Source organism: Phoxinus phoxinus, assembly GCF_949152265.1.
Source record: "Phoxinus phoxinus genome assembly, chromosome: 21".
Lineage (NCBI taxonomy): Eukaryota > Metazoa > Chordata > Actinopteri > Cypriniformes > Leuciscidae > Phoxinus > Phoxinus phoxinus.
In genome coordinates this window covers 27,542,292-27,554,875 of record NC_136896.1, presented here as the reverse complement: position 1 = coordinate 27,554,875, position 12,584 = coordinate 27,542,292, and the positions used below count along the sequence as shown (strand labels likewise).

General features: G+C 39.1%; 1 protein-coding gene across 2 annotated transcripts in view; it reads right to left on the bottom strand.

The window, feature by feature from the left end:
- LOC306989182 (transient receptor potential cation channel subfamily M member 4-like) overlaps nt 1-12,584 on the bottom strand; it is a 74,572-nt gene that overhangs the window by 24,021 nt on the left and 37,967 nt on the right. For both annotated transcript variants that reach the window (XR_013795595.1, XM_079594612.1), the window contains exons 1-5: nt 4,556-4,802; nt 3,552-3,613; nt 3,302-3,479; nt 2,333-2,513; nt 1,630-1,799 (exon numbers count right to left, since the gene is read on the bottom strand). Coding sequence is in view for 1 of the 2 variants with exons in the window: in XM_079594612.1 (XP_079450738.1) it covers nt 1,630-1,799; nt 2,333-2,513; nt 3,302-3,479; nt 3,552-3,613; nt 4,556-4,612 (648 nt within the window). In the remaining variant the exon portion in view is untranslated. Of the gene's footprint in view, nt 1-1,629; nt 1,800-2,332; nt 2,514-3,301; nt 3,480-3,551; nt 3,614-4,555 lie in introns of those variants that run through there.

Genomic DNA, 12,584 nt, shown 5'->3' with positions numbered 1-12,584 from the left:
CTTATATATGTTTCTTTCCTCTTCATGACGCATTTTTTGACTGATGCGACTTATACTCCGGAGCGACTTATAGTCCGGAAAATACGGTACACATTTTTAGCACACCAGGGTGACTAGGAGCATGAAATTGCAGAGCCTTGAAGAGTATAAATATGAGGTAACACAAAAGGCAAATTCCATAGATCAAACATCACAATGGGTAAAAAAAAAAAGATGATCTAGTTCAGTTATGAAACTCTAGAGGGCACAGGCTGATAGGTCCTTTACATGCAATCTACAAGCAGTCACACTATTGCCACATTGGCAAAAGCTGATTGGCCTCTGCTGATCCTGCAGCCAATGAGATTGCTTGCTCAACATTTAAATAGTCTGGTTCAGTGTTTGTTGTAACTAGTCCTGCATCGCCCTATCAGAGTTCCTCTGAAACCCTCCACCTCCCCCAGCTCCACCTGCCTAGATCTGCTACGGGACTTATGCATGTCTATTTAGCAGCAGCAGCGTATCTTACATGCTCACAGCAGTGTGTCTGTTAGAAGTAGCAAGTCTATACTTGCTCAGCAGCAGCAGTGTAGCAGATCAAGTCCGCCAAGACCAAATGCATCAACATTGCCATATTCAATAACTTTTCCGGGATTTGTCATGATTGAAATGTAGTTCTGATGTGCAGCAAAAGATTGTTGAGCTTCACAATTTAAAATGTGGCTATAAGAAAATTCCCATTTACACCATCAGGGCAATAAATAAGTTCCAAAACAGGAGATGTTATGAATCTGTCTGGCAGAGAACGCGTGTCTACATTGTCTTAATACAAGTAATGAGGATAGTTCAGGACTCTGACAGAAGACTCTCCAAGGATCACAGCTGGAAAATTGCAGAAATTAGTTGAGTATTGGGGTCAAAAAAAAAAAAAAAAACAGCACCTACATCACAAGTTGTTTGATAAAGGAAAAATGCTCTCATCCAAAAACAAACTTTAGCATATTCAGTTGCCAGACACGACTGGAACAAAAAGAGCTTTTTGGCAGCAAACCCACCAGATTAGTTTGCTGCACACATGCATAAATTGGTACCCCATGTGTAAATTAAATAATAAATATACTGCTGTGGGCATATTTTACTTCCGGGGGATCTGGACATCTTTTTGAGATACATGGCATCATGGATTCAATCAAATACCAACAGATAAAAAAATTAAAAATAAAAACCTGACTGCATCTTATAGAAATCGTATAATGGGCCATGGTTGGATCTTCCATCAAGACAATAATCCAAAACAAACATCAAATCCAACACAAAAATGGGTCACTGATCATTGATCTCGTCAGGTGTTCTTTAACCTCACTCATTTATAAGAGAAGAGCTGTTATCTTGTTTGCAAAAAGTATTGAATAAAAGGGTGCCAATAATTCTGGATAATGTGAATTGGAGAAAAACATTTCATAATGAGATTCCCCCCACATTTTCCAATTGTTTTACTTCAATGAAAGGTTAGATTTTTGTGGGTTTAAAAAAAAAAAAAAGAGATCAAAAGGATTGATTCAGATTTTTCTTCACAGGCTTCTGTTCATTCTTTGTTAGGGGGCCAATGATTCTGACCAGGACTGTTAATCTTTTTTTGAGTTGCGTTACCTCAGGGTTGACGAGCTGTTCCAGATTCTTCACAAGGCCCCAGGGAGCGATGCCGATAAGAACCACTTTACTGAGAGTGACAGCAGACGTTGCGGTGGCATGATCTTTCACAGCTTTTCCTACACACCTGCCGAGGCCTTCCATCAACCCTCCGCTTATGATCCACGCACCTATATGTAATGTATAAGATGTATGTAAGCCACATATAAAATCGACTTTTTATTTATTTAATAGATGATATTTACTAGTCATAATTCTTATGAATTATTATTATATTTTATTGTTTTTTATATGTTTTTGCTGCTTTTCATAGTGATTTTTATGCAGGAATTTATGTCCTGGTAACTGGCTCTTTAAATGACTTGCAGTTACTCTAGACATGAATGTATGATTCATATTCATACTTCTTGCATATTGTCAGTTTACAACAGAAGGCAGAGTTGAAGTTGCTAAAATCACTGTGGTCATGCAATTTTCGGTTGTTCATCGATCATTTCAGGTATGAGATTTACGAACAGAGTCGCATGGCAAACCTTTTCACAAATTACAGTCTGGCAGTAAATCAAAACTTCTACTCTGATATCATAACTTTAACATAGTTGTAAAAGTAGCATAATGAAAACCTTTGTATAACATGGATGGACATGGATGAAAAACATGAAAACAGAAATTAATAATATTATGTGTGGAGAGAAGACGACACCTGTACTCTGTGCAGCTTTAACCAGTCCCTGCCTCAGCACCTCTCGCACCCAGGTCTTGACCTCTGACTTTTTCTCACCACCAACCACTGACACCACCAGGTTGGGCTGCGGCAGTTTCCAATGCTCCCTCATGATATTGAAGACCCTGGAAGAATCAGTGGTGCTGGAGAGACGCAAAAACTGGGATAAAGAGAAGGGGAGTGAGATCAAAACAGGAATCAATGGCGAGAAGCAACTGTAAGTTACAGAAACAAGCTACTGAATTGTTAAATGTGGTTATTTCTTCAACTTTGGGCAATTGTTATGTCCCTGCCAGGGGTTGATTGATATTAAATATTTTTGTAATGTGAAGGCCAAATTTAGGGTACGTTTACATGACGATGTACTAAAAATGGAAAAGTTTTTCCTTTGCATTTTCCCCGTAGATCTCCGCTTGGTCATGCCCCGTGGCAATCCCTGCTGGACCCTTGGAAAGTTACATCAACTTTGCGCTGTGGACGAATGGATCCGTGTTCACAGTGGGCAAACCAGTGGATAACAGCAGCCTTGTCCAGCCACACCTCACAGACGTCACGCAACCAATTAAACACTTTTAACATTATCTTCTTCGTCATCGTCTGCATCTACAACTGTGTGTGGCAATTCTTTCTGTGTAGAGTTTGTATGTTCTCTACAGTATATACAAGATTATAGCACGCAAGTACTTTAAAGCGTTTAACAGCGTCAATAATGCGAATGAACTGCTGGAAACGTATTTACGGTTTATTTGTGTCGATTGCAAGTGACGTCACTTGCAGAGGAAGCGCAGGTGACTGAGAGTGCAAGTCTCCAGACAGACGCTATTTGCTTGTTTACCAAAGTGTATTCTCTATAATCTCTATTTTCCATGCGATCCAGATCACTAATATCTATATCTTTATAGCTCATAAAGCTCATATACAGCCCATCCACAATGGAGAGGTACTCACATAACTGTGTCTCTTGCTGGCCCCAACAAACTCCAGCTCTCCATAGGCGTCTGTGGGCTGTTCGGAGGAGTGCTGTGTGCTGTCCCAGTGACTGACCATGGCTGTGCTGAAGTTATCGCCCAGGGCCAGTGGGAGGTGTGTGTCTCGCGTGGACCCACACTGACAGCGACCGCCATTGCTACAAAACAACAGACGGATCAGAAGGAATCTAACAAGACATACTGAATACTCACCAAGTCAGACATCTTACCTGAAAGAGTCCTCCACAAATGTTGTGCACGCTCTCTTTTTAAAGAAATTTGGAATCCAGCTCTAAAATCAATGAAATAAATTATTTTTAATGAATGCACTAAAAACATTAATGCACTAAAAACATGAATGCTAGTGCAACAGTGGTCTTGGACTTATGGTGACAATGTCACTAAGTTAGCAAGATCAAGCTAGTATATTAAGCTGATCATGTGAGGGGGAAATATTGAGTGCAATTTCAAAGCTTGTAACACTTTATCTTATCTAATGGTTTTGCGCAAGGAAGGTCAGAGAGAGAAAATCACAACACTAGGGTAAACAGCTCACTTTATCTCCGCTTCTAATTTCATTATTAGATCCCCACCCATCCCTTTTCATCAGGAAAGCAAGTCAGACCAGTTTAGCCATTACGGAGCTTCATCACTTATTTAGATCATATGAACTGGGGTTTGTTTAGCTTCCCCGTTACATTGTTTGGTACACTGAAACACAAAAGCACAAACTTTTTTTGATGCACAGTACAATTAACTATTACTAAACAGTTCTCCAGAGGAATTTGCATAAAAACAGTGGGCTATATTAATTTGAATGCAACTTTGATTGAAATTATAATGTTTGATTTAATGATAATTTAGATTAACCTCAGGGTGACTGTAAATGAGACTAACTTCCATAAAATACTTGTTATTCATTTAAAAAAATACAACAAATGTAATTGCACTGTAATACATGAACACTGTAGTTAGTAAAGTGAGACCATATAAAAGACGCACATGATAAACACACGTGCACAGTCTTGTTTTAACCCATGGTATGTTGTTTTGAGGAACTCCCTGAAGCCCTGCTGCTCATAGCCAACACTGAATCTTAACGATACTAAATGCTTTAAAATACGGACTCTTTAAGAACATAATATATGACAAGCAAACAGCTGAAGCGTGTTTGTAACGACGATACAAAATCAAATGCAAAAACAGCGCTTCTGTAGCCTTCTGACAGACCTACCAGATCTGTTCTCGGCATCACGGCGACTCCACCTTGTTCAATGTCCTTTTCATTCATCTTGGTTAGTTTATGGACTATATAAAGTCGTTGTTAGTTTGTAGGAAGTTTCACTTCAAGCGCTCTGCAGCAGCGCGTAACGTCCATGCGGTAAGAAGAAGTCCGGGATCGTTAGAGACTGTCGGGTTATTACCTGAGAAAACAGGTGTAACCAGCGCTCGCGCAGGGTGTGGCTAACATACTATGGCGGGCCGGACGGTCCAAAAATAAGACTAATCATGATTTGTCGTGGGTAGGGGAGAGCGGAGCACAACGGAACGCTTTTTGACTTTCTCAGTTTGTGTAAATCTATTTTGGGTTTAGAGTATTTATTTTTCCTCACATTCATTTCCCACATGTCTAGTACAATTATGTGGTTTTGTTTTATTAATACAGTGTATACTTTTTTTCTTGATTTACCCCGAAAGAAGGGAAGTGAAATGTGACAACATGCCCCAAATGTGGGGTACATTGTAACATGTGAGGGGGACATTGTATACATCACCATATGACAGCTTATGGGGGCGGCAGTGGCTCAGTGGTTCATGTAGATTGTCTACAAACCGGAAGGTTGGTAGTTCAATCCCCGGTTCCACCTGACCAAGTGTCGAGGTGTCCTTGAGCAAGACACCTAACCCCAGCTGCTCCCGACGAGCTGGATCGCCTTGCATGGCTGACACCGCCGTCGGTGTATGAATGAGTGAGAGAATGGGTGAATGTGAGGCAATATTGTAAAGCGCTTTGGTGGCCATTGGGTCTGTGAAAGCGCTATATAAATGCAGTCCATTCCATTCCATTAAAATGCTATCTGATCTAATAAAAAAAAAATATACAAGTCAAACCAAAATATTTTCTCAATAAAATACAATTATTAACTATTAATTTTAAAAAAATGTCTAAGGTTTCTTTACATCCTTAGCTTTAAGTGTCAATTATCACTAATTGTTTTGCCTTATACTGTATAGTCTATTATATACAGAAATCAGCCTATCTTCATGAAAAAGGTTAAGTATTATTATTTTTAATGACATTCATGTGCAACGGGGAGAGTAATACAATATTATGAACCACAGCGTGTTTAACACACAAAAGTTAAGTTCAGTTAAATTAAGTGAAATTAACAGTTTTGTTTTGACAGCTGATGCTTTATTCCTTACCCGTCGAAGTTTATAGTTTGAATCGATCTGCCATGTTTTTTGTTTTGTTTTTTGCATCTTTTATCCACACTAGTTCACTTTCTGTTAATTTGTGTAGACAAAGCTTCCATGCAGGATCTGGGTGCTTGCTGTGTGAAAAATCTATCTATAAACGGAAATGCCAAAGGAAGTGCATTTTTGACAAGTAATGATGTATGACCTAGAAAAGTATATTCACCGTAGGTTTTTATATACAGTAAACTGAGTGAAATATGTTGTTGTGAATTTATATAAAATTACAATTAGATATTGCATATTAGCCCATTTCGATATAGAGTAGCCGTGTAATCATATGGATCCTCGATGAAATATCTGCTGTACTATTCTCCATTGCTCTCGTACTGCTACAAAACAGTGTCATATACACAGCCTTTTATGAAGACAAACACAATTGAACCCTTCTCTAAAATCATGTATCATGAATTATGATGACTCCCGATGACTCCCCTATGGCTTGCCACTCTTGTTTAACTGTTTTTTTTTATCCTCCTGTCAAAGTGCTCCTGCTCACTGATAACAAAATTAAACATTAAAAACTGTAAAAAAGGACATCCATGGTGAATTTGATCTTGTCAATGTGGGTGTGTGTGGGTGTGCTGCCCAGATTGATGTCAGATGAGTGTGGATTGCATCAATTTGCTCCTGATCTTCAAATTACAACGGCACAGGCATTTGTTGGTGGAACACTTTTGGAAAAAGTGTCTGATTTCTTTTGGCCACTGATGATTGACTGTGCAGAGAAAATTGAAAATGACATTAAAAACATATCCATGCATGTCTCTGTAAGTCGCTTATTTACTAAACAAGCTATTGGTTTGGAATGCAGTAAAAAAAAAGAGATGGGTGTTTATACAAGTTTAGAGACTTATAAGTAGCTAAAACAAACACACAACTTGAGATGCAAGTTAAAGAGAACTTGGTAAAGAGTCAAGACAGAGTATGATAAAACTACTCGGTTACTTACGTAACCTCAGTTCCCTGAAAGTAGGGAACAAGTATAATGAAGCCTATAATGTAAAACACATTTTGCAGCTGCACAGTTAGCACAGTGAGTGTCTGGCTCACTCATTGGCTGTGCTGCGGCAACTGCAAATCCAATGGCGCGGGCACCTCTGACGTGTGCGCCAATGAGCTAGCATCACATCATTACACGTCAGAGTCCGCCAAGGGGCGCAGCCTTAGTCTATATTAGTGCCCGAAAAACGCTATTTTAGCAGGTTTAAACGACTGAAGCAACAACTTGCCTGGTTACTATAATGCGGCCGGCTACGCAATACTCGTTCCCTACTCTCAGGGAACGGAGGTTACGATAGTAACCGAGTAGTTCCCATTCGAACGGTCACTTCGTATTGCGTAGCTATACGCAGTGGGGACGCCATGCAAAACGCTGCACCATAAGAAACTGGTTGCCACTGTAACTCAGGACCCCTGAGCACACAGAAAAACAAGCCAGAACCCAAGTATATACAGTAATGAACAGACCGGACACCGTTGGGTCTAGTAATATAATACATATACTGTATATAATAAATATATAGCCAACATAATGTACTTATAGGACCGGACACTGTCGGGTCTATCAGTATAGGGAAAATATAACCGGCCAAAGGCGGGTTTTATAATAATAAAATGTATATGTGATTGTGGACAGTAAAATAATTTATAGACAAGATCAGACACTGTCGGGCCTTAATGATACTGAAAATACCTTTGCCTGCAGGGAAGGTACCTTCATATTATACAACTTCATAAATATGGAAGGCGAGGACCAGCCGGCCACATCACAAATAACCTGAATGGGAAAACCAGAGGACCAAGCCCAAGACGAGTCCATGCCTCTAGTCGAATGAGCCTTGATACCTATAGGGCAAAGCTGACCCACTGAGGTACAGTATATGCCATAGATATGGCATCTACTATCCATCTAGACAGTCTTTGCTTAGTGACTGGATAACCCTTAGATCGGCCACCAAAACAGACAAAGAGCTGTTCTGATTGTCTAAAAGACGCAGAATGCTCCAGATAGATTCTCAGTGCTCTGACAGGGCAGAGTAGATTAGCCTCCCCATCCTCAGCAGAAGGGGAAGGGCTAATAATGTGATAACATTATTAGCCCAATGTGATAACACTTTGGGTACATATATCTGGGTTTGAGGATGACCCTGGAGTCATCCAATCCAAACTCCAAACATGAAGGGCTCACGGAGAGGGCCTGCAGATCTCCCACTCGCTTGATAGATGCCAGTGCCAGCAGGAGAGCAGTCTTTAGTGAGAGAGGTTTAAGATCAACCGACTGGAGCGGTTCAAAAGGTGGACTTTTCAGAGCCCCAAGAACTGTGGAGAGGTCCCAAGGCGGCACAGATGGAGATCTGGAGGGGTTCATCCTCCTAGCTCCTTTTAGAAACCGTGCCACCAGGTCGTTTTTTCCTAGTGATTGGCCAGCCACCGGAGCATGATGAGCTGCAATGGCTGCCACATACACTTTGAGCATGGACGGGGAACGGCCCGCGTCCAACAGCTCCTGTAGAAAGGAGAGTATCACAGATACCTCACATGACTCTGGATCAAAGAGTTTTTCCGAGCACCAGCTGGAAAACCCTGACCACTTCAGAGCATTAAGGCGCCTGGTAGAAGGGGCTCTAGCCTCAGTGATAGTGTTTAAGACCTTCTCAGGAAGGTCCCTGGGTACCCGTTTAGGGGCCAGACATGGAGGGCCCATAAGTCGGGTCGCGGATGCCATATCGTCCCGTTGGCCTGTGTGAGGAGGTTCCTCAGCGGAACAGGCCAGGTGACTCTGTCCGATAACTGAACCAGCTCTGTAAACCACGGTCTGGATTCCCAGAGGGGGGCCAGTAGGAGGACTGGGCATACGCTCTCACTGATCCGTTTGATGACCTGGGGGCAGGGGCGGACTGGCCATCGGGAGCACCGGGACATTTCCCGGTGGCCTGACGGTCGTTCTGGTCTGCCGGCTGCCAAAAAAAAAAAAAAAAAAAAAAGGCCTGCCGGCTGCCGCTGTGCAGACGATCAGCCCGATCTCATCCCAAGGCGTCATATACTGACGCTTTGACAAATCGTTTACATCCAACGCACATGGCACCCTTTAGCGTCAATGTGAGACGCAGATATTTGTCAAAAGTGTCAGTATATGACGCCCTAGGATGAGAATGCGTTGGATAGGCTGGTGTGCAACTACGAATTAATTGACGGATCTCTCAATCGACGAATCATAATGGCGGAGTGAAAATGACAATCCCACCCAACGTCACGAAGCACTGCCTAATATCTGACTAAATAGTTCAAAAAATGGAGCGTAAACGCAAAGGAGGAGCAGAGAGGGAGCGTTTAAAAAGGAAAAAAGCCCTGGCCACAGACGCAGCAAGCTTCTGCAAAATCTCAGCCATGTTCGCCAGTAAGGGAACAGGTCGGTCAAGATTACATTTACATTATATTTGTAATAATTTGGCAGATAAACGCTTTCATCCAAATAGTGTTAATTTCGTCAGACGAGACGAGACTAAAAATGTTCGTCAACGACCTTTTTTTCCATGACTAAGACGAGACGATGACGAGACTGCACCAATGTCCAAAAACGCTGACTAAGACTAAATTAACATGCATTATTGTTGACGAAAAAAGACGAGAATGTTTTGCATAAAATAAAAACTAAGATAAAATCTCTCTTCATTTTCGTCTCCAATCGTCTCTACTTGCCATCATCAGGAGATAGGATATTCATCTGTTATGAACAGATTAATGTTAAAAACTAGTTGCATTAAAAAAATCTATTACATTTTTTTCAGGTAATTATGACATTTAACCAATATTTTAGATTGAAACACTATTTGACTGAAATGGTTATCAGAAATAATCTCAGAAATAATTTGTTATTTAAAAAAAGACTAAAACGTTTTAACTAAAACTTAGAAATATTGAGTTTCTTTTGACTAAAATTAGACGACTAATTAAAATTTGACTAAAATAACCAGACTTTTAGTCGACTAAAACTTGACTAAGATACCTTGAGTTTCTTTTGACTAAAACTAGACTAAAATGACGAGACTTTTAGTTGACTAAAACTAAGACTAACTAAGACATTTGGCACAAGACTAAGACTAAATTAAAAATAGGTGACAAAATTAACACTACATACAAATCACTTAGATAATCACAATAGATAGAATTAAACCAACAAACGAGCAACAATATGTAAGTGGTGCTGTGTCAAGTCTCGTTTCGTCTACATGTAGCATATTTTTTATATAATAAATAAACATTTATAAAAAGTAGACAGAATAGTGTTAGTGGGTCAAATTGTTTAAATAATAAATAAATCAAGTAGATGGTATGGAAAAGAATACAGTGTTAGTTATTTAGATTTTTAATTTCAAGTCTACAATATGTAGCCTACAATGTTTGTTTGTTTATTTATTTTGCCAATTTAAGGCAATTTTCTATTTGTCATTGGTTTGGTAGTATAAATGGTGTATTCCTAGTGAGTTTGTAAGGGTTATTTTTTTATATATTATTGCATCTGGTAGTCTACCTGTTACATTAATAGGGTTAGCCTACAAGTTTATCAGTCCAGTAGATTACATGAATAGGGTGGTGGTGACTGCAGCAGCAGAGGTGGCCTGGCAGTGGAGTCAAATTCCCGGCCTGAATTATTGTCCCAGTCCGCCACTGCCTGGGGGATCATTGAAACGGGGGGAATCGCATAAAGGGGCCGGCTGGGCCAGCGCGTCTCTGTTCTTCAAGAAGAACACTGCGCAGTGGGTGTTGGTTCTCGAGGCGAAAAGGTCGACTTCGGCCTCGCCGAACACACTCCATATCAAAATGTGAAAGTATGCATCTTCCAGATCCATCGTAAAAAACAATCAGAGGCACATCATTGGATGTGCAGTTGCCATGTACTAGCTGTGCAGCTGCAAAATGCGTTTTACAGTAGGCTTCAGTAAATCGAGGAAAGGGCCCCACTGCGTATAATACGAAGTGACCGTTCAAAAGGGAACCCATATTAAGTGCACATAGCCTACATTTCAGTCCAGATCAGCAAGCAATTTTAATAACATGTATTAAAATATAAATAAGATAATTAGATCATCTCATTTATAAGAAACAACTAGAATCTACATTCAAACCATATGGAAAAGGTTTTTAATGTGGGTTTTATCATGACGTTGGAAATCAAAATATTTGAGTGAGCGGCAGTTCAACTATTTACTTAGAGGAAGAGATTTACATACATATATACATATATGCCTATTATAAATGTGTATTTTGTGTGTTCACACCATAGACTGTAAAAAAAACAGAGTTCACATATTTCCAATATCTACTGTAATGTTGCTCCAGAAACCAAGCTAAAGACAGGCAACAAAAGAAAATTTAAAAGAAAATTAATTTAGAAAGTGAGTAGAGAAGACTACGACTACGAGTAGAGAAGTGTATTAATTAGTTTTTATTGAACAAAGATCACAGGGGACACATGTATCACACACACACAAATAGGATAAGGAACTCGAGGTAGCGTAAGGCAATAAAGTACATTTTCAAACAAGATACAGTAGCCTAGCCTAGTCTACAAAAAAAATAATAATCATAAAACATTTAAAGCAATAGAAATTAAACATACAATATATTATTAAAAATAAATAGAAATAAATAACATGAACCAGCAAAAAAAAAAAAAAATTTGTAATCTTCAGGAAATCAGGAGCTACTACAATTTATTGAAATATGAAATATTGTTACTGAAAGTGTTAGATATTGCATAATTAAAATAATTAATTTACTTTTCCAACAACTGTTACAAGTCCAAAAAAGTCCATACTGTCATGGTGCTTTTCGGTCACTTTTGACAATTTTCTGTTTCTGTATCCAGCTGTGTGTATGATCTGAAAGCATTGTTTGATTTTGAGCACAGATAAAATGGTTTTGAGTAATTTTTTTTATTTTGACAGAAGAGTCAGAAGTTCTCTGAATGTAGTTTGAAGATTTGGTTTTGTGTTTAAGGTTTTGATAAAGTGGGTGATGGTTCCAAGAAATGTGTTTTAGCAATTCAGGAAAACTTTAATATAGATTGAAAACATGCATAAAAATTATACATTACATCAAACAAATAGCAAACTAATAAAAAGTGAATCTAATCAAGCATGATATTTTATTTCAAGAACTTATCTCAACACTGACTCTCGATCTTAATAAACTTACTAAATTATCATTATCTTTCACCAATAAACATCATAAATGTTAAAGTGGAAAGGTTTATTAAAAACATATGCATAAGAGTTCTAATATTAGCCTACATTTAAACATAATCAGCTGAATATACCTTACTTTGTAATTAAGGTTCGTTGATTTTCATGTCTGCTACATATAAACAATGAGCCAAAACGAAAGTATTGATCATTTTCATAAAATCATATGTAGCACGTTCCTACATGTGCGTACGTGTTGTTAACGCGTTCCCGTGGCGACCGGTCGGAAGTGCGAGTAACTGATCGTCTTCCCAACGTGTTGTTTACGTGTGAAGACACGTTGTAACACGTTTGTGTTTTTCTTACCTTAGTTTAACTTCTTATGCTTCGATTGTGTCCTCTAAGTAGTCCACATTTGATTATTGCAATGGCTAATTTAGAAAGTTAGGCTATTTACGGTGTATTATTATAGCAGAGGCTATTATTAACAAACCGGGCTTTGACGGCTAATTCAGAAAATCGATTTTACAAATATAACAATATTGTGCTCTAAGATAAATATAAAATGGTTATTCCTAGAGGTCAGATATGTCTGAA